This window comes from Pleurodeles waltl, chromosome 3_1, assembly GCF_031143425.1.
Source record: "Pleurodeles waltl isolate 20211129_DDA chromosome 3_1, aPleWal1.hap1.20221129, whole genome shotgun sequence".
Classification (NCBI taxonomy): Eukaryota; Metazoa; Chordata; class Amphibia; order Caudata; family Salamandridae; genus Pleurodeles; species Pleurodeles waltl.
Genome location: NC_090440.1, coordinates 1,051,885,351 through 1,051,908,644, shown reverse-complemented (window position 1 = coordinate 1,051,908,644; position 23,294 = coordinate 1,051,885,351). Strand labels below are relative to the sequence as shown.

The following is a 23,294-nucleotide window of genomic DNA, read 5'->3' as shown; positions in this document are numbered from 1 at the left end:
CCCAACCTTTTACACTTGGCTTCCAGCCAGCACGGGGAAAAAAAACACTTGGGCCGCCAGGGGGAAATCCAAGTTACTAATAAATTGCATTAAAGGTGAGATACAGGAGGAGAAGTGTTGATGTTCCTGCACTCTATCCCACATCCCCACCGTTGCCCGTGTATTTGGAAAAACATATAGTCCAGATGGGCAGCAGGACTTGGGGGCCTCGGTACCTTCCATATGTCTATCCCAGCTACTGCCTAAACTATAAAACACCAATGTTTCTCAGTGCTAGTTCTATTCCATTCTACCAGGTATAGGAGCTGGGCTGCCTGGTAGTAGCGCACTAGAGGGGGAATGCCCAGGAGCCCCTCAGCCTGACTTAAGTAAGCCTGTTTCTTTGGCATTCAAGCCCTCTTCCCGGCTCAGACGAAGTCTTCTAAGAGACGTTTGTAATTTGTCCAATATGTGTGCGGGGTTGCAGGGGCAGTGTTTGCATTATGTAAAGGACCCTGGGAAGAAAGGTCACCTTGACTGTCGCAAGATGCCCTAACCATGATAACAAAGAACTTGGCAGATGTTCCAGAAGAATTCTGCACAAACTTGGGACAGATCATTCAAGATGGCTAGAATGCTGCCAAGTAAGTCATAATGTCAGGCCTGGATATGGCTGACTGTTTAGGCAAAGCATTCTGGACTAGTATGGTACTTTTGTATCAAACATAGATGAGATCCAGGAGTTTTTCAGGTTACCTTCAAACATCACTCACAGATATGCTTTTTGCTAAATTTCTCCTTTTTGGTGAGAAGGCAGACTACCCTATTCAACTTCAAATAAAGAACAGCCACTGCACACTGCCTCAGTCCCTTCAGATTCACAAGGCAATATCCCTAACAATTTTGCCCCTTGTGAGGCATCACAAGGGGTTTCTCCTACTGGTAGAGCCAGGGCATATACCCCAACAGCACGCACTCTAGTTTTTCAAGGTCAGAGTAGGGGGATCAGACAAACAACGTCCAAGATTGCCGGGACAATGAACCTCCCTGTCATCCAGCCCCTCGGCAACAACTTCTAAGTCGCTTTAGTTTGCTCTTGGTAACACACGACCACCCAGTAGAAGCCAGAACCAGTCATTTTCCCCACGGGAGGCAAAGAATAACAACAGCCCAACAGAGCTACACCCTCCTTTTCTTTTCTGATGCACTGTATCTTCCACCTGGATCAGAGTGGCTTTTGGAGGACCATTTGTCCATTTTGATGCAGGAAGTTCCGGCTCTTTTGGAGATGCATTCCACCTGGTGTGCAGTATGGTATTCGTGTATGCCTTCCTACCACTTCCCCACTTTCTGAGGAAGTTCAGGAACGACCAGAATCAAGTCTTGGTGCCTTCAGTTTGGGCAAGGAAAATATGGTTCATGCCCAGAACATCTGGCCTTGAACTTCTGCCCTGCGATCAGGCTGTTGTTTAGGGAGAATCTACTGTCGCACCAGCAAAGCAGGAGTCTTTCACCCAGTGCTGCTCAATCTAAGTGGAGATTAAGCATCAGCATCCCACTACGTTTGATACCCCTGCAAAGTAGTGAATGTCATGCTGATGGCCAGGTATCCTTCTATAAAGCTGTATGCACTGGAGAAGTTTGTGGCCTGGTGTGGCACCTGTAATATGGTCCTGTTGCCTGCTAAAGTGATGGATGAGCTATGGTTTGTTTTGTCTTTGGCCCAGCAAGGAGTTGCTGTAGGCACAGGCAAAGGATATCTGTTTGCTTTTTCGGCCTTTGTGTGTTTACCGGCTAACCATCCACATTCAAATCACCTGTTGTGAAGCGGTTTCTCAAAGGTTTAATCCATGTTTCATCCTAAACCATATGTGATGCCACAGTTTGGTCCTTACTTTTCTCTGCACTCTTTTTGAGCCATTGCATCACTTACTCTAGGTCTCCTGAGCCTGAAGATGTTTTTTCTCATTGCAGTAAGGTCAAGTTGTTGTGTGAGTGAGCTTAAATCTTTATCTTTAACCAGCCACCCTACACCATTTTCTTACTGGACAAACAGTTGATGAGGAGTAGAGCAGCTTTCTACTAAAGGTTGTGACTCCCTTCCATGTCAGACAGTCCATCAGCCCTTCTGATGTTCTTTGCTCCACCTCACCACTCATAACAGGAGAGACTCCATCGTTTGGACCCCGAAAGAGCGCTTAGCTTTAACATCGATCAGAACAAAGACCATCAGGTGGATGATCAGCTCCTTGTGGGGTTCTCCGGTGCAAGGAATTGCAAGGTAGTGCAGATAAAGGTCTTAGTCCAGGTGGATAGACCTCTGCATTAAGATGTACTATGTGCTGGCCAAGAAGCCGACTCCAGGTCCCATTCCACCAGGGCCAAGGATACTACCACTGTGCTGGGGTACAGAAAGCCTGTCCTGTCCTGGAAGTCATTGTCATGCATCAGTGCACAAACTCTCAGGGCACTACTGGCTTGACAGCTGGGTCTGACGGCAAGGGTTTTTCCACCAGTTGGCTGTGCAGGACTTTTTGGAGTCATTCCACAGACATACCACCGATGGAGGTACTGCTTTGGGATCTATTCTAAGGGTGAGGAGTCTGAGGTTAAAAGTATAAATCACAAGAACAAGTTACTTAGCGTTAGCAATACTCTTTCTACTACTCTCACAACAGATTAATCATCGCCGTACTACCTCCCGGTTCTTTTCCATGTGAAAAGGTCTGACAGGTATGAAGCTCGTCAAAGTAATGGTGTAACAGAAGTCATAAATGGTGGCTTGTGTGCTGACTTTGTTTTGGTGGGTCCTTGGGCCTTACAATTCCTCTAAATGTCCTGCATCATATCCGTCCTAAATTGAGATAAGATTATTATGGCATTAGAGTGTGAGACCAAGGCAATCTGATGCTGTATTACCAGATGTTTCAAGGAACAGGGCTGTTCTGAAGGTGGTGGTTCTCAAGTTTAACGTACAGATTCAGGAGGAATTCAATTTCAAGAAGAATTATTCTTAGAATTTACAGCAATTCAAACACTCGCCCCAATTAAGGAAAAATTTGAGCTGGTTTCCAGGCAAAATGCATTTACTCACCAACAGGAGTCGAATCTTCTGTAATTTCTCTTTTTCAACCTTGTACTGTTGGTCAATGATTTCTAGTCGTTCCTGAAAAGGGGGACAAGGATAAAGGGAGAAAAGCCTGTAAGAATTCCACTGACACCATAAGTGAAAAAGATGGAGAATTGGAAACATCAGTTTAAAAACATTTCAACAAAAACTAAATAATTTCACCAGTCATATTAAACTTTCAGCAACACACAGGGAAGTGACACCACAGATTGGAAAGTTACAGGAGACTTTCACATTTTCAATGACTTCAGAAAAGGAAGTCTTTTAAAGCTATGTTGTTCTACTGAAAGAAACAAGTTGTGGGTGCTACATGATAGACAAAACAAACACTGGCAAAGCCAATAAATCAGGAGTTGGCTGCTAGCTTTTTTGCTTTCGCAATGCTCGTTTTAATTTGTTAAACGTTTTGTAATGTTTTCGTTGGATGAGCTGGCAGACCCACAACAATGTAAACAAGAATTGGCAATAGACCTCCCCTACGCAGGAGCTATTGACTTTCTTGGTGTATTTTTTCCATGTTGTACAGCAGCACGGCTGCTATGCTGCACGGCTGAAAATTAAACAAAACAGTGCTGTGAAGTGGCCAGCGCTGACGATGTCAGTGCTTTATTTTATTGGAGAAGCAAGGGGGGATGGGATATACAGAAATGCGTGGGAGTGGGCAGGAGGAGGTGGGGTACAGTAGGTGATGGGGGACAGGGCAAAGCAACAACGCAGGAGGGGTTGTGGGGAGCCGAGGCAAAACAACATTGCCAGAGGGGAGGCGGGGCAATGCAACAAGAGGAGCGGGGGATGGTCTACTGACTAAACTAAGAATTTCATTGTTAAATGTTTATACTCTTACACCCTAATAATTCTTGCTGTTCCTCCAACTGTGGACCACTGCAGTTTCCACCACATTTCAGCTAATTCACAGTTCTTAGTCCTTGAATTGTTGGTCCGGTTTCTTTGACTTTTATAGTGGACTTGATTTCAAGGTAAAAAGTACATGACGTTTTCAAAATAGAACTACACCCACTTCATCATGGCTTCTGACACTGATCGGATTTATAGATAGAGAGGAAGTTGCTGACCATGAAAGTTACACTGCAAAACCATCCTCTGGATTTCTTTCCATTTGAGAAGGTACAAAACATGAATGCCAGACATGTCAGTCTACTTTATGCCAAACCATTCACTGTTGCAAAATCTGCAAATAAAGTTTATGCACTTTATCCATGAGAACCCAAAGACAAACATGCTTTTGAAGCTAAGAAGTGAAAAAACAGCTGCTCAAGGACGTGCTGTCTTTTTTTTCCGGGTCATCCATGGAATCCATGGAATACATCACAAACTTCTGCAGAAGAAAACAATGTGGACAAATGTTTCCTGTACATAGCAATGTACTGCGTTCAATGTGGCAACCAAGTGTGAATGGCACAATACCTTATGTTCCCAACCAAGCATTGGCAAAGCCAATAGGTCTCCCATACGTGAGAGCTTTGGGCTTTGTCAATGTCTTCTTGCCATGTCCGCCAGCAGCATGGCTGCTGTGCATAATTACTTAAGGTTAGAAAAAAGTGGCATCATGTGGCAAGCTTTGCCCATGCCAGAGCTTTCTCTTATTGGGACGTGAGGGGGTGGGGGGGGGGGGAGGGGGTGCAGAACGGGGCAAAGCAACATGTGGGGGAGGGCATGGGGGATGGGTCAAAGAAACACCATGGGAGAGGGTCTGGGGACGGAGCAAAGCAAAAACGGGGGTGAGGGATGTAGCACGGAGAGCCGGGCAAAACAACAAAGCTGGAGGGATGGTGGCTAGCAATAATGGGGCAAGCAGCAATGCAGTATGGAGTGAGAGGGACCGGATAAAGCAATGATGAGGCAAGCAACAACAACGGGGCAAAGAAGCAACAATGAAGACAGCCTGCAACCATATGTACTGATGCAACTAAAAAGGAAAAAAAATAGCTCAGCTCAACAATAAGCGGAAGGACACACACTGGGTAAGGAAGTGAAACCAGCATATACAGGACCAAGGAAAAGAAAGGAAATGAGAGTGATGATTAAGTCGAACAATGGTAAGCAATGGGTGGGCTCTAAGCCCCCTATAAGTAAATAAAATGTCTCTCAAGCGACTGTGCTCTCTCAGGCGAGACCTAAAAACACTGGCTAAAAGCAAAACATTTTGTGGTTTCACAAAACTCACATTTAGTATTCCTGAGCACTTTATGTATAAATGTACACCTAGTGAAAGAGCATAATGACTGAATGCAATGGCTGAAGTGAGCGGATTCTTTGCGCAATGCTGGATGATGAAGTGGGCTGAAGGAAATTGTGAATGACAACTATAGACCCATGGAAGAAGAGGATGGCTGAAAGCCCCTATATGTAAATATATTCTATACATAATTTTAGCAAAACCAAAATCACAATGCCAGGCATAAAAAAAAAAGACTACGTTCAGAGTGGTATTGTCTAATGAGCTTGTAAACCTAAAAGAAAGCAGATCATCAATGCATCATTTAACTACAAATCAAACGTTTACAGGTTGCCCTAAATAGTTCATTTCCTTCTTGAAAAATCATAACCAGTGATATTTCTTGAAAATGTCTTGGTGGCTGGTAGCAGACAAAGATGCCTGATTTGACAACATTTATTGGGCAGTGATTTTTTTTTTTCTGGATGCAGTTCACACAGTACTTGGAAGTGGCGAAAGAGAATTACCTAAACTTAGTGCTAATACTGAAATTTGTGACAAGCCCCAGGCATCAGAGTTCAACAGGAAATTCTAAAAGCAGTGCCCCTGCATGCTGGTAGGTGGTGCCATGCGGCCTGCATCAGCTTCGTCCCAAAGAGGCTCAGTGATGCCCTCGTACCTTTTTATGTGGTCGAGGGTGTGGTGAAGGGTCTATGTCACGCTTGGACTCCTTATGCTTTTTCTTGGACTTATTTAAAAACTTCAATCGGGGCGGGGGGTCTGAGTCCTGTGGAAGCGAGATAGCCCCCGGGACAAAAGCTCTCTGGGCCAATCAGAACACTCTATTTTGAAAGTGGCACTAATATGTGCCTCTCGTAGACCCAACAATCCAGATACACAAATATTTTTGTACCTTAATTCTATAACTAGTGAACAAATTTACACCAAATCACAAAAAGCACAATCTGTGTACCAACATGTATCTTTCTGTCAAATTTGGTGTCATTCTGTCAGCCGTTTTTGCAGTAGTGTTTCTTAAAGAAATCTATGGAGACTGCACTGCGATTTTGCTTTTTGTGCCCCCCCCCCCTTTTTTCTTAGCCCCCATTTCACTGACCACCCCAAAACATTCCAAGAAGGAGCTTGAGTGAATTTGCTTTTTTGGTGGAACATTTTATGAAAATTTACCAATTCAATTTGAATAAAGAATTATCCTTTTTAATGACTGTAAAGATGTGAAGTATTTGTATGTATCATTGATTTGCTGCTTTTATAGTCAATTACTGAAATAAAGTATTCAAATTGAAATTGGGTCCTTTTTTTGAGTTCCAGACTGGCATCTGAGGATATTCTCAAGGTGGTGACTCTATGGGTAGAAGTATCTGTCAGAAAAAGTTCTCTATCACGCTTAGGTACCATACTTTATTTAAGTTTGGGAAAATAGAGAATTACCTATTGTCTTAAAAGCCTTATAATCCCGGTAATGCAAAGCTTCTGTCATGACAGTAGTCTGCTGCGCATAGCAAAAGCAAGAAAATCAGAGCTGAAGGACGAAGGGAAGCCAGATATTGAGAGTGAGTAGAAGGAGAGTAAGGACCTGAAGGCCTATAAGGAAAGCCACAGCTGGTCCCCTGAACCAGGTGGAATCAGGAGAGGAGCATACAAAGTCAGACATACGATCTATTCCACTGTTCTTAGTTCGAGCAAGATGGAAGTAAAAATAATAAACATCAAGGAAATGGAAGCTGAAATGGAATTTCAGCTGGCTACAGATTAGTGTATGCCTAGAAAAGGCAGTAGCTTTGGCCATCTAAGAAAGAAAGACAGTTATATTGCTGGAAGAAAGTAAAGTGGCGGTAGCTCATGAGAAAAATCTAAAGAGAACAGACACTGAAGCTGAATTGGCCCCAGCTCACAGCAGCAGTGGCTGAGTTAATGAATCAAAATGCCTTGGAAAATCCAAACTCCACTTTCCAAAAGTAGTAGTAGTTAATTATTCTATTGGTGTGGATATAGATAGTTCCATGCAAGCCTTTGAACTGCGTTCTTAATGCACCAGATTGATACAAGATGCTTCTGTCAACTTAGCGCCTGTGTAGCCTGTCAATTTATTTCACATAGATGGGAAGGAAAATACCTATGCTAGGGAGGTCTGAGTCAATGACCGTTTGGTCGTGGAGCACTTGCCCAAGTGTGTGAACAGAAGTGGGTCACACCCAGGAATGGTGTGGAGTGGTATGAGGTGACAGAGAGGTACAAAAACACTTTGGAAGGCACTATGCAAAAACTTGAGGGATAAGCATGAGAGAAAGGCAGTGGGTTGTTCAACATTTACTAGATGAATATAGGATTTTTAAAGTGAAACAGAACTCCTAATAAAGAAACCCAAAGAACAAGTCACTTACCTTCAGTAATGCATCTTCTAGCAGAGACTCCATCTAACCACAGATCCCTTCCCTTAAACTATTCCCCAGACGTCAGACTGGATCTGGAAAATCTTGAGCAGTACACTTGCACACTGACTGCTACGCACTGCTGTCACCCACGCCAAATGTGACGTGTGTAGGGCCTATATAGGCGCCATCCCGGTGCTCTGACATCAGCTTCCTTCGTGGCACATTCTATGTGCACAGACAAGGAGACACATCAGAATGGTTGTGAGCAGTGTGCTGGATCTAAGAGGACTTGCCATATAAGGAAGTGCAATTTGCAGAGGGAGACGAAAGGGAGGGTTGGAAAAGGATCTACAGTTAGATAGAGTCTCTAGCAGAAAAATTGTTTCTCAAAGTAAGAAACGTATTCGTATGCAAGAGACTTTTAACCGCAGATTCCTTACCTTAGAAAATATACCAAAGCAATAACTGTCACAGAAGAGGGGCTGAGAACTTATTTAAACCAAGAAGTTCTGCAGGACCGAGCGGCCAAAGTGCCCCTCTCAATGGACCTGACCATCCAGACAGTAGTGCTTCATGAACGTATGGAGTGATGGCCATGTCGCCTCCGTGAGGAGAGGCACTCTGCATGTTAATGCAGTAGTTGCAGCCTTGGCTCCAGTGGAATGAGCTGTCATGCCTTCTGAAAGCCGCTTCTTCCCAAATGTATAGGAGATTTTTATTCAGAGTATAAAAATACTGCACAGCTTTGCCCTTCTTTGCTCCAGCACATCCAAGGAAAAGCTGATCGTCTAGTCAGTGGTCCTTGGAATGACCAATATAGAAAATAGGGGCCCTCTTTGGATCCTTGGGTAGGAAGGAGGCACGCATTTCATGAATGAGACTGTCCTGGGAGAAGGTAGTATGCAGTTAGTGGCCTGAGAGAGCCTGAAGCTCACCCACCCTCCGGGCCGATGTAATGGCTGAAGAAGACCATCTTGTGAGTCAGAAGCCTGAGAGTACAGTTATGCATGGGCTCAAGGGGAATCCATCAGAAAGGTGAAGATCAGATTCAAGTCCCATGGGGCATAATGGAAGGAGAACATGGAAACATGTTCTGCAAACCTCTCAGAAATTGAGTCACAACAGGTGATTAAGCAGGGAAAGCTGATATGGCAACCTTAAAAAAGCAGAGATAGCCACCAACTAACCTTTAACAGTGTCCAGCGCCAAGCCCTGCCATGCAAAGGACAATACAAACAGCAACACCTGAGATAGATGGGCATTAAGTGGGTAAATACCACTGCCTGAATACCAAGCACAAATTTGTCCCAATAGCAGACGTACACAGACCTTATCGAGGGATGTCTGGCTGCCAGAATAACTTCTACAACTTTGGGAGAAAAGTGCTCAATCTCTAAGCATGAAGATGGAGCATTGGCTGGTTGGGTTGCAGGACTCTGCTGCTGCAACAGGTTATCTTTGTAGGAGGCTGTCTCAGTTAATGGTGTACACCAATGGTGCGGCACCCTATACTGTGTCCAGGCACATCCCTTAGTGATAGTGAATAGGTGTTCAGATGGCATAAGCTCTCTAGGGGTAGCTGAGGTGAGCAGCTAAAGGTTATCCAGGAGGAATGTAAATCACTTTCAATACCACAGTAGTCAGACAATAACTTACTCACAAGAAAGAAACACACAAGTGTTGCAAAAATAAAGGATACTAGTACTACTAAACTGACATTGGTATAGCTCCCTTTGGAGATATTACATACAATATACACATAAAATAACGAGACGAGATAGCATAAAAAGTATACAGGGCCCTAGGGGAGGGCCAAACCATATACTAAAAAAGTGGAATGTGAAAGAGTGACTCCACCCATGGTAAGTGAGGTGGTTAGCTAGGGGCAGTTAGGAACACCAGAGATAAGTACAGTAAGTGACCCCTGCAACTAGGAGTAAGTCAGTTTCCGATCCTCTTGTCGATTAGATTAACACAGAGAGTAGTGGTTGGAATTTGTGGAATTCAGGTCCCTTCCCAGTAGACCTTGAGGAAACCGGCAGGAGGATGGATGGAGAGCCCCCCCTACCCCAGGAAGAGTCAACAAGCCTTGGAAAGTGGAACAGTCATGGTGCACAGGGGTGCCAATCTAGTGACAGGAGCAAGGCCCTACAGTCTCCCAACTTGGAAAGAAGACAAGCAGGACCCAGAGGAGACCACAGACTCACCACCTGCGAAGCAGGATCTTCGGATGTCCAGGGACAGCAGTCCCCACCAAATGATCGATGTTATCTTGAGGTGCCTGCAGATGCAGGTGAGTGAATACTTCACTCCAAGGGGATTCCTTCGTACTTCCTGGTGCAAACAGAGTCCTTGTGACCCTGGGGAATGCACAGCTTTGGATATTGCAGAATTCTTGCAGGATACGGAGAAACAATGTTGCAATGGGAGCCTTCTCACCAGAAGCAGACTTGTTAGGTTCCAGCGAACACTAGCGGTGGTTCCAGAGGCCAGGGGCAGAAGATCTCTCTCCTTTGTGCAGTTTTGTGCCAGAGAGGGAATCGGAGGTTCCTGAACTTGTGCAAACCAGATAGTGCAAGGAGGGCACCAAATGCACCCTTCAAAGCAGTCTGATCGCCCTCAGAGCCCACCCCACCCAAGCCCTTGACATCTAATACACCGGTAGAGGTGATCACACCTCTCCCTTGCAGTTAATCCTTTGTTCTTTCTGGACGGACGAGGAGAAGGAGAACCAGACTTCGACTTTTTGTGCTTCTTATGCCTCTTTCCCGAATGTCCCAATGACTTGGAGTAGGAAGAAGAGGACTTGCGGCTCCTGGCGTGGTCCTGCGACCTTTCTCTCGATCAGGACCAAGACCTCGTAGGAGTCGTGCGATGCGTTGTCGCCTGCCACACTGCTAGCAGCTTCAGGGGCCGCTCCCTCTAATCCTTTAGTGCCATGGCCCGACAGTCTGAGCATGACTTGGAGTGGTGGTCATGCTTGAGGCACAACAAACAGACCAAATGGGGGTCTGTAACCAATATGATGCATTGACAGGTGTCACACGGTTTAAAACCTGTTTTCCTCAAAGTACTCCTCGACACACCATGAGGTAAACCTAAAAAAAGAATTCAACAAAACTTCAAAAAAAGCCTCTCAGAAAATGACAGAAGAATAGCACTTCTCTGGATCAGCACTAACTGGTGCGGAAAGAAAAGAACTGACAGCGCGCAGAGGTGGTGTCCATATAGGTTATCGCAAAGTCACTTCTGGTGTAGACGCTGTGGTACGCAGCCGATCGATGCAACTTACCGGCACTCATGGGTACTGCTCACGTAAAAATCTGCTGGATCTAGTCTGACGCCTGGGAAAATCATAGGTAAGGAGTCTGCTGCTAGATGTCTCTATTAGATCAGGAATAAATTAAATCTGGTGGTTGTGGATCATTCCAACAGAAACATGAAACAGTAACTCAGAGGATGGTCACTTAGTTGTGGTGGCCTGGGCCCTGTTCGGTATTTTGACCTGGGTGGGAATCCCCAAATAGAGCTATTGCGATTGTCAAATGAACTTCATGTTTGCATACATGAAGGCAATGTGGGATGCACAGGAAATGTCGTACTAATTCTACAGGACCACCTGTAAATCAATAGACTCTATGACACTAAGAAAGAGAGCATCAGGAAGAACTGTTGCTGTGTTTTTTGTTTGCCCATGGTAGAAGTGAGTGGGTTTCAGTCGCCTTGGAGAGAGAACCCTTGAAATGCTCCTTCTTGTGAGAGAAGGAAGGGAGAATGGTCTCTTATAAAGAAATACCTGACACACTTAACTATAGATCCAGTAGGGACAACAACCTACTACACTGCAAGGGACTGTTTTCAGACCCTGCTTATGCGGGGCTGACCATCAAGGGAGAAGGTGCCTGGCGTGCCTCAGTCATCAAAAGGTTGAAGAAGCTGAATGCTTTTGTTTTCAAACAACACCTTGTTGCACACTGCCAATACAACTATAGGACTGCCCCTGAGAAGAATGGCCAGCACCCCCATTGGAGAATGCAGCCTCTATATGCTAAGATAGTCCACACACCCTGTTATTGGCCAATGCAGTACTCAATCCGTCCCACAGCTCAGCTATACACCTCCGACCCCCATTCCCCTATCTCTGTTTTGCTACAGCCTAACTCCCAACTGTAACCCATTCTCTTGTGATACAATCAATAACTCTGTACTTAAGAATTCACAAAACAAATCACACATCATTCTATGCTTAGCATGTTCATAGGTCATTGCATAGTTTTTATATAAGTTCTTTCATTACATGCTAATGGGGCTCTTATATATCTATCACAATATGTAAATATTATTAAAACTATTTATCTACAAGAATTTCGCTACTGAAATATTTAGGAAAAGATCAAATAAAAAAAAAAGGGTTATGAAAAATACACAAATACATGACCTTTAAATACTGCAACACTAGAAAGTTTGTTTATACAACTTTAAATCTCAATATATTATCTTCCGTATACATATATACCCTTTCTATGTAATCATGTATCTATATATTTACTACTTTACCCCTACTGTGGAAGAGAAAACAAATCACTCTCTCCAGTGCACTACTCTGTCTCACCCTATAACTCTCTCAATCTATCCTCTATCTCCACAATTTGACTCATCCCACACCTCATTCTACTACTATGATCTCCAAAATAGCCCTTTCTAGACTCTTCCCTCCTGGCTCACACCAAATTCTAGTACTATGATTTCCCTAATCCCTTTCTAAGGATGCTTCCCTCCTCCATCTCTCCCTTTTCTCATCCCAAACCTGATCTTACTACTGTGATCTCCCAATTAACACTTTCTAGAGAATGCCCTCTTCTATCCCTCCATTATTCTATTCAATACAACTAAAAGACTCATGTCCAATGCTCAAACTAACTCATGTTTCCCTATACTAATCCATCACTAATCATTTTTGGGTTCTGGATTAGCGTGCCACTCACCGAAAAGCACTTTGCTGCCTCATCAAGATTAGTAGGTGCTATATAAATACAATTGGAATGCATGCATGCATATGTTTAAAAAAATATATATATTTGTATTTGTCATTTTATCATAAAATAACATAACAGTTGTCTTATGTATATACATCACAAGAAAATTAGAACTATACATGATTGGATCCACTATTAGCCATACAGTTGACCTAGCTATCTTTTTTTTTTTCATCAGGCATCATTACTAACGACACATCTCTCTCGTTCCTGTCCTGTGTGTGCTCACCGTGGTGACTGTGTGTGCTCTCTAACTCCAGCCCTATATGTGACTGCTTACCCAATGCATCTGAGATGTTGCTTCTGTCTGAGTCTGTTGTAGTTTCATGTTCAGGGTCTAACAATTTGTTCAAAAGGCTCGCCAGGTGATCAGCATCTTCCCGTTTGTCATCCCTTCTGCTGAGTCTTATATGAGTCTCTTCCGCAAAGGGCCACTCTGCCACATCCTCATGCCAAAAAAACTATTGTCAGGGCGTGCTGCGACATCCATGTTATTGCAATTCTATGCTGCGCTAATATCATGGCCAGCTGTCCAAACTTATGTCATTTTTTGACCTTTTGGATGTTTGAAATTACCTAACAAGCAACACTGAGGCATGAGGTCTATAGGCAGATGTGTGGCACGTACCATTATGTCCACTACTTGCTCCCAGAAGTTGTATACTGCATTACATTTCCAGGCCATGTGTAGAACGTCTGCTCCCCCAGTATAACAACGAGGACAAGTGTCTGGTCTCGTCCACATCGTGAAATGGATATCTTTGGGGTCAAGTATGTCCTTTGCAGGAAATTATAATGTATCAATCGGAAGCGGGCATTGCCAGACACTGTCTGTGTCAATTCACAGACGCGGACCCATTCCGTGTCTCTGATTGGGGTATCAAAGTCAACGTCCCAAGCCACACGGGCCCTCATAAGCACTCCATTTGCGTCCAAACAGACTGCTTTATAGAGAAGCGCGATCAAAGTGTCGACCCAACCCACAGTTCAGTAATATCCCTACAGTGTGAGTAGGTGGTGGGGCCGCAGGGTAATATGGCCATATGTGATAATCCAGTGTGCTGCAAGAACTGCCCAGGATCCAGTCCAAAGTCTGCACAGGCATTTTCAAATGAGATAACGTATTCTTCAGGGTAAAAATGTCTCCATTGCGCACATCTCTCCGTGCTCCATGACCGGAACAACATATTGATCGTCATCTACCTGACTGGTTTTAAGATCCATATCGGGAGTTTCCTATGGAAAGGTGCATGTTTTACCACTCGCACAACAAATATCTGCCACAATCTGGCCGTCTGGTACACCTATATGTGGGGGGGCTTTTTGCGTACTCGCCCCCTCGATCAACAGCCCAGGGAGACTACCTGCATTTACCAACCATGCCAAAAGCTGTGTATCCCAAGTAGCATTGGTGTCTAGTCACTGTGCAGCACGTTGTAAATGGGCAGCATAATACTATAAGTCAGGAGTGGGAACTCCAGTCCACCCAATAAGTATGGTTGGGTTAATGTGGCCAATGTCACCCTACTACGTTTGCCCACTCATAGTAGGGAAATAAGAAGTGAGTTCAATTGTTGTGCCGGGAGGTGGCACATCGAATTCTAGAGTACATACAGGCAGCGGGGGAGGAGCATCATTTTAGAGATGGAAAGTCTACCCATCACTGCTGAGGGAAGTGTATTCCAGAAGGCCACTGAGGCCTTAAGTGAGTCTAGTACCCCACCCATATTAAGCTGGAATAGCTGGACTTGGAAATGGGCCACCTGGCTCCGCAGATACCAAACAACACGAATCCCCAGTGTAATCCCAGAGCTGCTCCTCCTACATCCCACTCAGCGAGGCCATGTGCAATATCAAGGACTTGGCCCGGTTAATTCTGAGCCCTGAAACATCTCCAAATTCATCTAGCAGATGCAGGAGCACCAGCAATGCATCCTCCAATATCTGGTCCCCGAGAGGGGGGCTGCCCCATAACATTTCGCAACACACCAGTGAGTGGTATGAGAGGAAGCGTCCCATATGTGTTGTGTCCACATCTTCCTGTCGCCTAGTACCACTACTTAGTATTCTATCTAGCATATTGAATGTGTTGTGTGTGGCTCAATGGCATGTATATGCTATTCGGGTTGGGTTTCTCTCCCTCCATATATCAACTAAACCCATGTTGTGCATGACCTAAGTGTCGAGGGGGGGGGGGGGTCGTGGGGGGGGGGTCCTGTTTAAGTCGCCATCCATGGCACAATTAAAATCACCCATCCAAAGTAATGGGGTCCCCACCTCCTGCTTAGGCAGGACCTGCATGGATAGGAATAAGATCCAGTCGCCTATACTAGAGGCACAAGTGTTAAGTAGTGTGACTGGTTGACCATTCAAGGACTCTTGTACAAGTACGAACCGCCCTGCCACCTCCGCCTCCATGTATGCTAGTGAAAAGTGGAGACCTGGCGTCACCCATATGAGGGTGCCTCTAGAGTAATTAGAGTATGAGGAGTGATATACCTGGCCACGCCTCTTTTTCACTAACCTGTCTGTCCCTGCGTCATCTAGATAAATCTCCTGAAGGCATGCTATACTAATCCTATACCTTTTCAGGAGGGAGAGTATCCTATGTCGTTTCATATATGAGCCCATCCCACGTTGTATGACGTTATATGTCAAGAATCTATAATTACCCCTCATCGTCCACAGTACACAATCGTAAGTGTCCTTCCCATCTCATGTATATCGGCTGCGCTTCAGACTGCCTAACATTGAACTGCTGAACTAGATAATCAAAACATAAACAACAATCTTTCCCACCCACCCGCGGACATACAAAGCACAACTAGTGGCCTAACTATGCCTACCTACATCCTGTGCCAGGACCTGCACAGCATCCCCTTTCATCCAACTGGGCCGAAGGTTGCCCTCCCACCAATGTACCCCAGGCCAGCGCTATCTATTTGTTCCCATCTAACTACCATGCATTGCATCTATCAACTACTCATTTACTCTGAATGTAGGTGTACCACATCAACCGTCACTCCCTGCCACATCATTCGTGCGCCACATTCTAGTGCCTCTGGCATGACCTGACGCCCACACCACAACCGACTGCTTCTGGCCTCCTAAGGGCCTCTGACCTCCTACTGCTAGAAGTGCAGTGCATCCTTCTCACGACTTTACCATCTCCAATTCCGCAGCCACGATGGTATCCGGTATGAAGTCCAACTGAGTATCCACTGTCCCACATCGAGCCTCAGGATCTGGTGTCTGCATGATTATGCTTGGCCCCAGTCTATGTTCCTCTGTCTCTTGTACCTGCATTGTCCCATCATCCTTGATTGTCACTTTCTACAGTCCTATTGGGTCTGTGTGGGGATTTTTGGGTAGTGTGTGAAACCTGAGGCTCCCTTTCCCTCGTGAGCGGGAGCTTCATGTCTGCTTCTGCTGCAGATCCGGTTGTGGGATAGTCACAGTTCTCATTTCCAACCACTCCCAGACGTTTTGAGGATGATCGAAGAAAAGCACCTTCCCTTGATACAGGACCTTCAACCACGCCTGGTACAACAGTATATACTGCAGGTGTAGGGCTCTCAGTTGTTGTTACATGCATGCATACACAGATGGATACTGGCTATCGTAATCTGGGAGTATCACAAAACCCTGACTCAGGTGAGAGCATTTAATGTCCTTACATAGTGAAGTTTCACTCACTACAGGGATACTCAATACTGTGTACCATAGCAGATACCATTTATCGATTCATCTTCCTAAGAACGACATCCAACATTTCCTGCTGGATATGGACACCCTTGCTTTGATTGTAAGCCAGAAGGTTTTAGAGAGACCTCGTCCCAAAGGTGGCCCACAGGCATGCATCCAACAACTATTCCTAAGATAAAAAAAGCAAAAGTTATACAGGACTGCTGCTGCAAACGCTTGGCACCATGAAGGCTATGGCTCAAAAATGAAGTGTGGCAATTTAAGCTGCCCATCTGAGGGAAAGAGATGAGACAGGGAAGAAAATAAATCTGAAGAGAAAAACAGGGCCTGGGTATTAGTAAAGCATGAGGGATGCAGGTCTAACACAGATGCACAGATGTGCTCAGGTCAGATGAGCCCAAGCTCACCTCCTATTTTCAACTATTCTTGGTGAAGATTTTATGAATGAGGGTATGACGTTTTCTAAGATTCTGAGGCTTTCAGTAGAGAGACAGGTTTCTCTGATGCCAATAAAGTTGAGGGTCTCTGTGGATTTGAGCGCCATCGCGAGGTGCCAAGGCTAACTGTGGAGGTGTCTTCGATTCCAGCTGAATATCTAGGACTGTTGGCTTTTCGATGAATATGTGGGGCATTTCTGAAGTCTGAGTAGTTCTTCCTTGTTGAGCGGGTTGAGAGAGAGTGAAACTGTGGTTGAAGAAGCAATGTCTGCCATGAAACAGGCCCTGAAATAAGAAAAGTTCAGCAGGCATCTGCCTGTTGGGGAAGTGCTCTGGAGAGATGCGGGTGAGAGAGCGTAGCTTATATATTCTATCTTAACAAGAAAATGTATTAATGTATCTTGCTAAAACGTGCATTTGAAATGTGCCCACAGGGAGTGGCCGTCAATATATACGGGGACTAATGAAACTGACTAATAATTATGAAATGTTTTATCGAAACATGATTTGTACTAATAATGAAAGGTTATATGTTAGAATTTTGCTAATAAATCATTAAGCCTTAGTTAGCATGAGTCGAGGCCTAGCTGCCTGGTTTCATATTAAATGTGTTTTTCTAACGTGCAATGCGCTGACTTGCTGAAGGACATGAACTCTTGTTTTTTTCCAACCGGGAGATGAATGTAACTGTAGTACATCAGTTCTCACGAAATTCGACTTGCTTGTAGAAACATTTTAGCTGAATGCAACAGTGTAGACCACTGGCAGGTACAAGGTCGCCAGAACCAGTACAAACAATGGAGCCACTGACTGAAGATGTGCAAAGGACCACGAGAGTATGAAATCATACCGGACATTCCACCCACTAAAGACGTCAATCATAAGGACCAATAAAATACGTGAGAACTGTTATGGGGTGACAAAATTGATGAGATAATTGAAACTCTATTGGAGGGAGATAGTGGGGTGCAACCCCTCATCGAACCAAATTTTAGGGGAACGTACAACAAAAATGGGATAAAAACCCTTGACACAAGGAAGTGAATTAGAACAGAAGAGAATAGGAGAAAGATGAGAGGGAGATACTGTCGCGTTTTGTTATGACCCAGACACTTTGTTACTCTGCATAAAGACTTTGCTGTTTGGTTCTTAAAACCATTCTTGCCTTATAAATTGCCCGTTTACACTTTACCTCTTTATGAGGGAAGTGCCCCTTTTTGCAAGATTGCTGAATTCCTGATGGCAAACCAACTGATGCCCTGAGGACGAAGACTGAACCTGAGTGCTGACTCAAATACGGAGGGTAACTATATGACAATTATATTGTGATAGTCTGTTTGCTTTTCCTTTCTAGGTACCAACTGCTTCTTTTGACAGAGACCATAGTTAGATGTTTTCCAAATTGGTGTTACTAAATTGTTTTGCATGAAGCCCAACATGCCAATGCTAATTCGAGGTTAGGAGACGGATTCACTAAACTGACACAAATAGACAAATGACTCAATCTATGCTTTGTTGAATAACATAATGATAATACTCTGCTAAGGATAATCTATGTTGACGCCGTGTTATGTTCTAATATTCGTAATCATTGCTTTGATGAAATCTTCTCAGAGTTGCCATATTGAGACTATGCTAATGTGTTTATTGGTTTTGAGACTAATAAACTTATTAGTAGAATTGTAATCAATAGGGAGTAAACTTCACAAAATCATATTAAAACTGGTGTGGTTATTCATGACTGAAAGGTCATGGTGGTTTTCGAGTTTATTAAATGTCTTTGATTAATTTGAATTGTCGCATTACTGTGAACTTTGATGACATTACTGACATGCTGATTAGCTATCTCATCCTAAGGTGTCTTCAATCAGGGTCAAAAGATTCATTGGCCTCAAACGAGTCCCAAAGTGAATAAATTAGTCATACTGGGGCGTGTTAACAGTTCTGGTAGGAGAGCGACGGTTTAGGCCCTTTGGGGCCCTACGACGGAGGATTATTGTTTTGAATTGTTTTTCGAGATAATGCAAATTGGAGGTATGATGTGTTTCTAAATTCCCCATGACTTTCCCGGAATCTCAGAGCCTGCCTAAGTGAGTTGGGTATGTTCTCCGCATTTTAGCATGTGTGGTGTAGAATTCGCGCTTGCTCAGCTTATGCATATTGCAGGTGAATTGTGAAGTTTGTGTGAATTTAGGTCAGGTAATGTAAATAGGAGTGGGTGTACTCCGCAGTATGAGAGTAGGGAAGTCGGCGAACTTCATGTAAGTGTGGCGCTTTGTGCTAAAAAATTATCCACGTGGTTGTTGGTGATGTATGGACCCGTCGTGGTCTAAGACTCCGGAGTATATTGGCAAGTGTAGGAGACACTTGGGTTTATGTTGTAACTTGTGCGGTTTAATAGGTCAATCGGGCGTGGTTGACAAGCCGAGTTTGAGTCAAAATTGTGTGAGTGAAACCTTCGATGGCGATTTGGCAAGTTCTAAAGTGCACTAGAACAAACCATTGACAAGTCGAGAGTAGGATTTGCGGGTCAAATTCTGCTTGCAAGTGAGGGAGCTGAGAAGGAGAGAGTAGCGACCGAGGCTTCAAGTGAAATCTCTGTAAAGTTCTGAAGCGAATGTGTTACCCTTCCTGTAGTAAACGGCAAATTTGGGTTCTCTGTTGTTAAAGGTACTCGCAATATATTGCATTAGTTTTGTGTGAGGAGGACAAGCCGCAAGACTTTGTCAGCTGCAGTGTGTGTGAGTGTGACGTCAGTGGTGCCGCGCTGGGATAGGTCAGTTGTCGAGAGGGGTCGCGCAAGGATTGGCAGCCGTCCGTGAGAGACAATAGATTGAGAAAAGTGGGTGAAGAGTGTTCTGGGAATTAAAGTCACTTCCTGATTAGGTTTTAAGCATAATAAAAGACACAAAGATGAAGTTTTTCAAGGCTTTAAAGTGTGCTCTGAAGGGAGATACATATATTATGGCGAGTGAAGGGGAGCCTACACCGCCTGAGGGTACTCCAGCGTATATTGTAATGGAGGAAAAAGGAGTCGTGCCATATCTTTGGATGAAGCAGTGGCGAACATTAACAGAGAAGGAGGGATGTTTAGCGTTTCCAGAGGATGGAACGTTTAATACAAGGATTTTGGAGAACTTGCGAATTATGTTAAGTGTACAAAAACCGCCTCCGAGACCAGCTCAGTATGAGGCATTAGCAATCTGGGATTTGATGGCCATACGACACAGACAGCAGAAATTTGAGAGGAGAATGAAAAGGGCAGAAAATACTTTAGCTGAGGCTAGATGGGATCATGAGACCAAGATGTGGAGAAGGGGAATAGTTGATGGACTTAAATTGTTCCCGGCAATAGCACAAGAAGATGAGACACAGGGAAAAAAAGCCACCTGTAAGACAGACAAAGGCTCTAGTAAGCCAAAGGAGACTCAGAGGTCTTGGGTAGATAAAGATGACTCAGACGATGAAGAGTTTCTTAATCAGTTGTTACATGATCGCCCGCCACCATATGCCATAAATGATAACGCACAGAGCACTAGTGTGAGTTCTGAAGACCCGGCACAAAATAAGGGCGTCTCAGGTACAGTGCAGACAAGTGATACAGTTTTGATACAAAATGGTGTTAGTGTACTCACTGCACCAGACACACAGATACAGTTGCAGCCACCACAGATTCAAAGGATTTATCCAGATGTCCCAGTACTAGAGACAAATACGAGTCTGATGGTGCCGCCTGATCAGATATATATACAAGATCAAAATTAGTGCAGATTGAGCCAACTCCGCAATTGCTGCCCCAGCCGCAGCATCAGCTGGTTCCGAGTTACAATGCAGTCGCAGGACCGCAGTCAGTAGCTACAGCACCAATGATGAATCAAGCTATGGGAGTTAATGCTCCACAGGGTTCAGGACTTGGGCAGTCACCGGCTGCCATATCATTGCCAATTACTGTTGGTCCACCAGTACCGCTGTATGCGCAGGGTAAGCCTGGCGTATGTGATCAGGGAATAATGACCCAAGAGGCGATAAGAGGAGGGTCCATAGGACACCTGCAGGGAGAACAGACAGTCGAAAGGACTAGATCCTTGTTAGACTTTAGTCCGATTGGGGTTCCTTTGGAGACAATGAGGCAAGCAGGGTTGGGAACACTAACCCCACAGGTAATGAGTACAGATACGACACAGACACCAATGGTGCAGTCTGGAAATATTTTGTTACAAGGCTTAACAGCGCAACAGTTGAACGAGTGGTTAGACAAGCTCAACACTCCGCAGACTACTGCAGTAACAGCAGAGAGGTCAGAGAGGGACGAATACCTGAACTTTGTGAAACTGGGTGTGGAAGCCATGGAACTAGTGGAAGGAACAATGGGGGTGAACAGACTAGAGTCATACACGGAAGCAGAATTGAGGTATCTGTGCCCCAAAATCACTAGAGAAGTGAGCAAGGTGCATCAGAGGTTGGCAAACCTGGCAGATAAATACACTAAACATTTGAAAAGAAGATACAGATTAGACTTCGAACCTAAAGATTTCGAACACATGAGATCTACCGGGTTGAAAGTGCATCTTAAGGAAATACTGCAGAGTGCTCAAATTTGGGGAGCCTTAGAGAAATGGGAAGGCAGATGGGCAAAGAAAAGAGATAAAGAAAAGGGCGAAAGTCCGGAACCAAAACAGACTAAAGCCGCACCAGACACGGGGACAATAAAAACGTTACCAATGAGAGAGACAGCCGGAGGGGTGCTAGTCCATGTACCGTGGTCTAGGGGTGACATTCTGTCATTCACAAATGACTATCCCAGGTTGAGGGAGAAGCCGATAGAATGGTATCAGCAGACGAACAGGTTTGTGAAGCTTGCAAAATGTCTCTGGGAGGACTTGAATGCCATGTTTGGAATTATAGTTCCACCCGATTTATGGCTTGAGTGCAAGAGGGGTGTAGACTGGCTGACAGAGGAGCCTGCAGGGGAGAAGGTTACTGGAGCACCGTCTGAAGAGGTGATTAAATATTATCAGAAAGTAATTGAGTTTTTGAAGCAAAAAGTGTCGCCGAAAGTGACTGATTGGCAGAAAATCGATCGTACCTCACAGGAAGCCAAAGAGTCGGTTCATGCTTACTATGAGAGATTGTTGAAAGCATTCAAACATTACAGTGGCACTGAGGTCATTGAGCCGAAAGACATGAATCACCTTGTGTTCAGGTTTGTTGAAGGGCTGAGACCAGAAATTAGCCAGATGATTAAGAATCATTTGATCTGTTGGCAAGCGAAGCCGATTTATGAGGTGTTGCAGTATGCGAAATACTGTAGTGATGAGATTGAGTTGAAGCAGAGAAAGTTGAAAGAGAAGGTGATGGTGATGCAGATTAAGGCAGCGCAGGCAGGGATACAGGGAAATGGAGTACAGCAGGTGATACAGCAACAACCGCAGGTGAATGGAGTGTTTCAGGCACAGCCAAGAGGTCGAGGACGAGGGGGTTTTGGGAACCATGGTCCAGACTTGAATACTGTTGTGGTTCAAAATGATGTGCAGGGGATGAAAAAGGTGTCACCATGTCACACGTGTGGGGGCGTGGGGCATTGGAAGCGGGAATGCCCAATGGTGGTGCAGGATGGCGTTGTTCAACAAAGCAATGATGTCGGTACATTCCAAAATGTGAGGGGTCCAAAGATGAGGGGCCAAAATCAGAACTTCCAGAATAACATGGTTCAGATGCAGGGGTTACAGCCTGTGCAGCAAATGCAAATGCCGCGTGTTCAACCAGCACAAATGCAGCAGGTACAACAGCAGGTTCCCATGGTACCTAGACAGCAAATGCAAATACCATTAGCTCCAATGGGACAGCAACAGGTGATGCTTCCTCAACAGGTCACAGGCCAAAGGATGAGTCAAAATAACACAGTACAACAGTTCCCATTGCGTGGTGAGGATGGAATAAACGATGAATGGTCAGATGATTGTTCAGACAGTGAGGAGTGCAGGCTTGCAGCATCCCTAGAGGTAGATCAGAGGGTCCTTATGTAGAGGGAAATGTGATGGGTCATAAGGTTTCATTCCTAGTTGATACAGGAGCTACACGCTCTACAGTCAGAAGTGCAGAGGTCCCGAAATTACCACTTTTGGGGCATACCATAAGGGTGGTAGGAGTAGCAAACCAGTTCCTGACAAATCTGATTACAGACCCGGTCCAAGTTGAGATTGACAACTTCCAGGGATTACACAAAATTGTAGTCTGTGATTCGAGTCACGTATCCCTACTGGGAAGAGACTTACTGTGCAAAATGAGATGTTCGATTACCTGTTCCAATGAGAGAATTGAAGTACAGACAAACAGTGATGATGAAGGGGACGATGGACAATTCCCAGAGTTAGAGACGGAGATTGCAAATGAGGAATACCCTTTGATAACATTATTCCCAATGCTTACAGTAAC

General features: G+C 44.6%; 1 protein-coding gene across 2 annotated transcripts in view; it reads right to left on the bottom strand.

Annotated features, from left to right (window-relative positions):
• CCDC93 (coiled-coil domain containing 93) overlaps window positions 1–23,294 on the bottom strand; it is a 1,008,240-nt gene that overhangs the window by 366,951 nt on the left and 617,995 nt on the right. For both annotated transcript variants that reach the window (XM_069224342.1, XM_069224343.1), the window contains exon 17: window positions 3,074–3,145. In XM_069224342.1, the coding sequence (XP_069080443.1) occupies window positions 3,074–3,145 (72 nt within the window). The remainder of the gene's footprint in view (window positions 1–3,073; window positions 3,146–23,294) is intronic.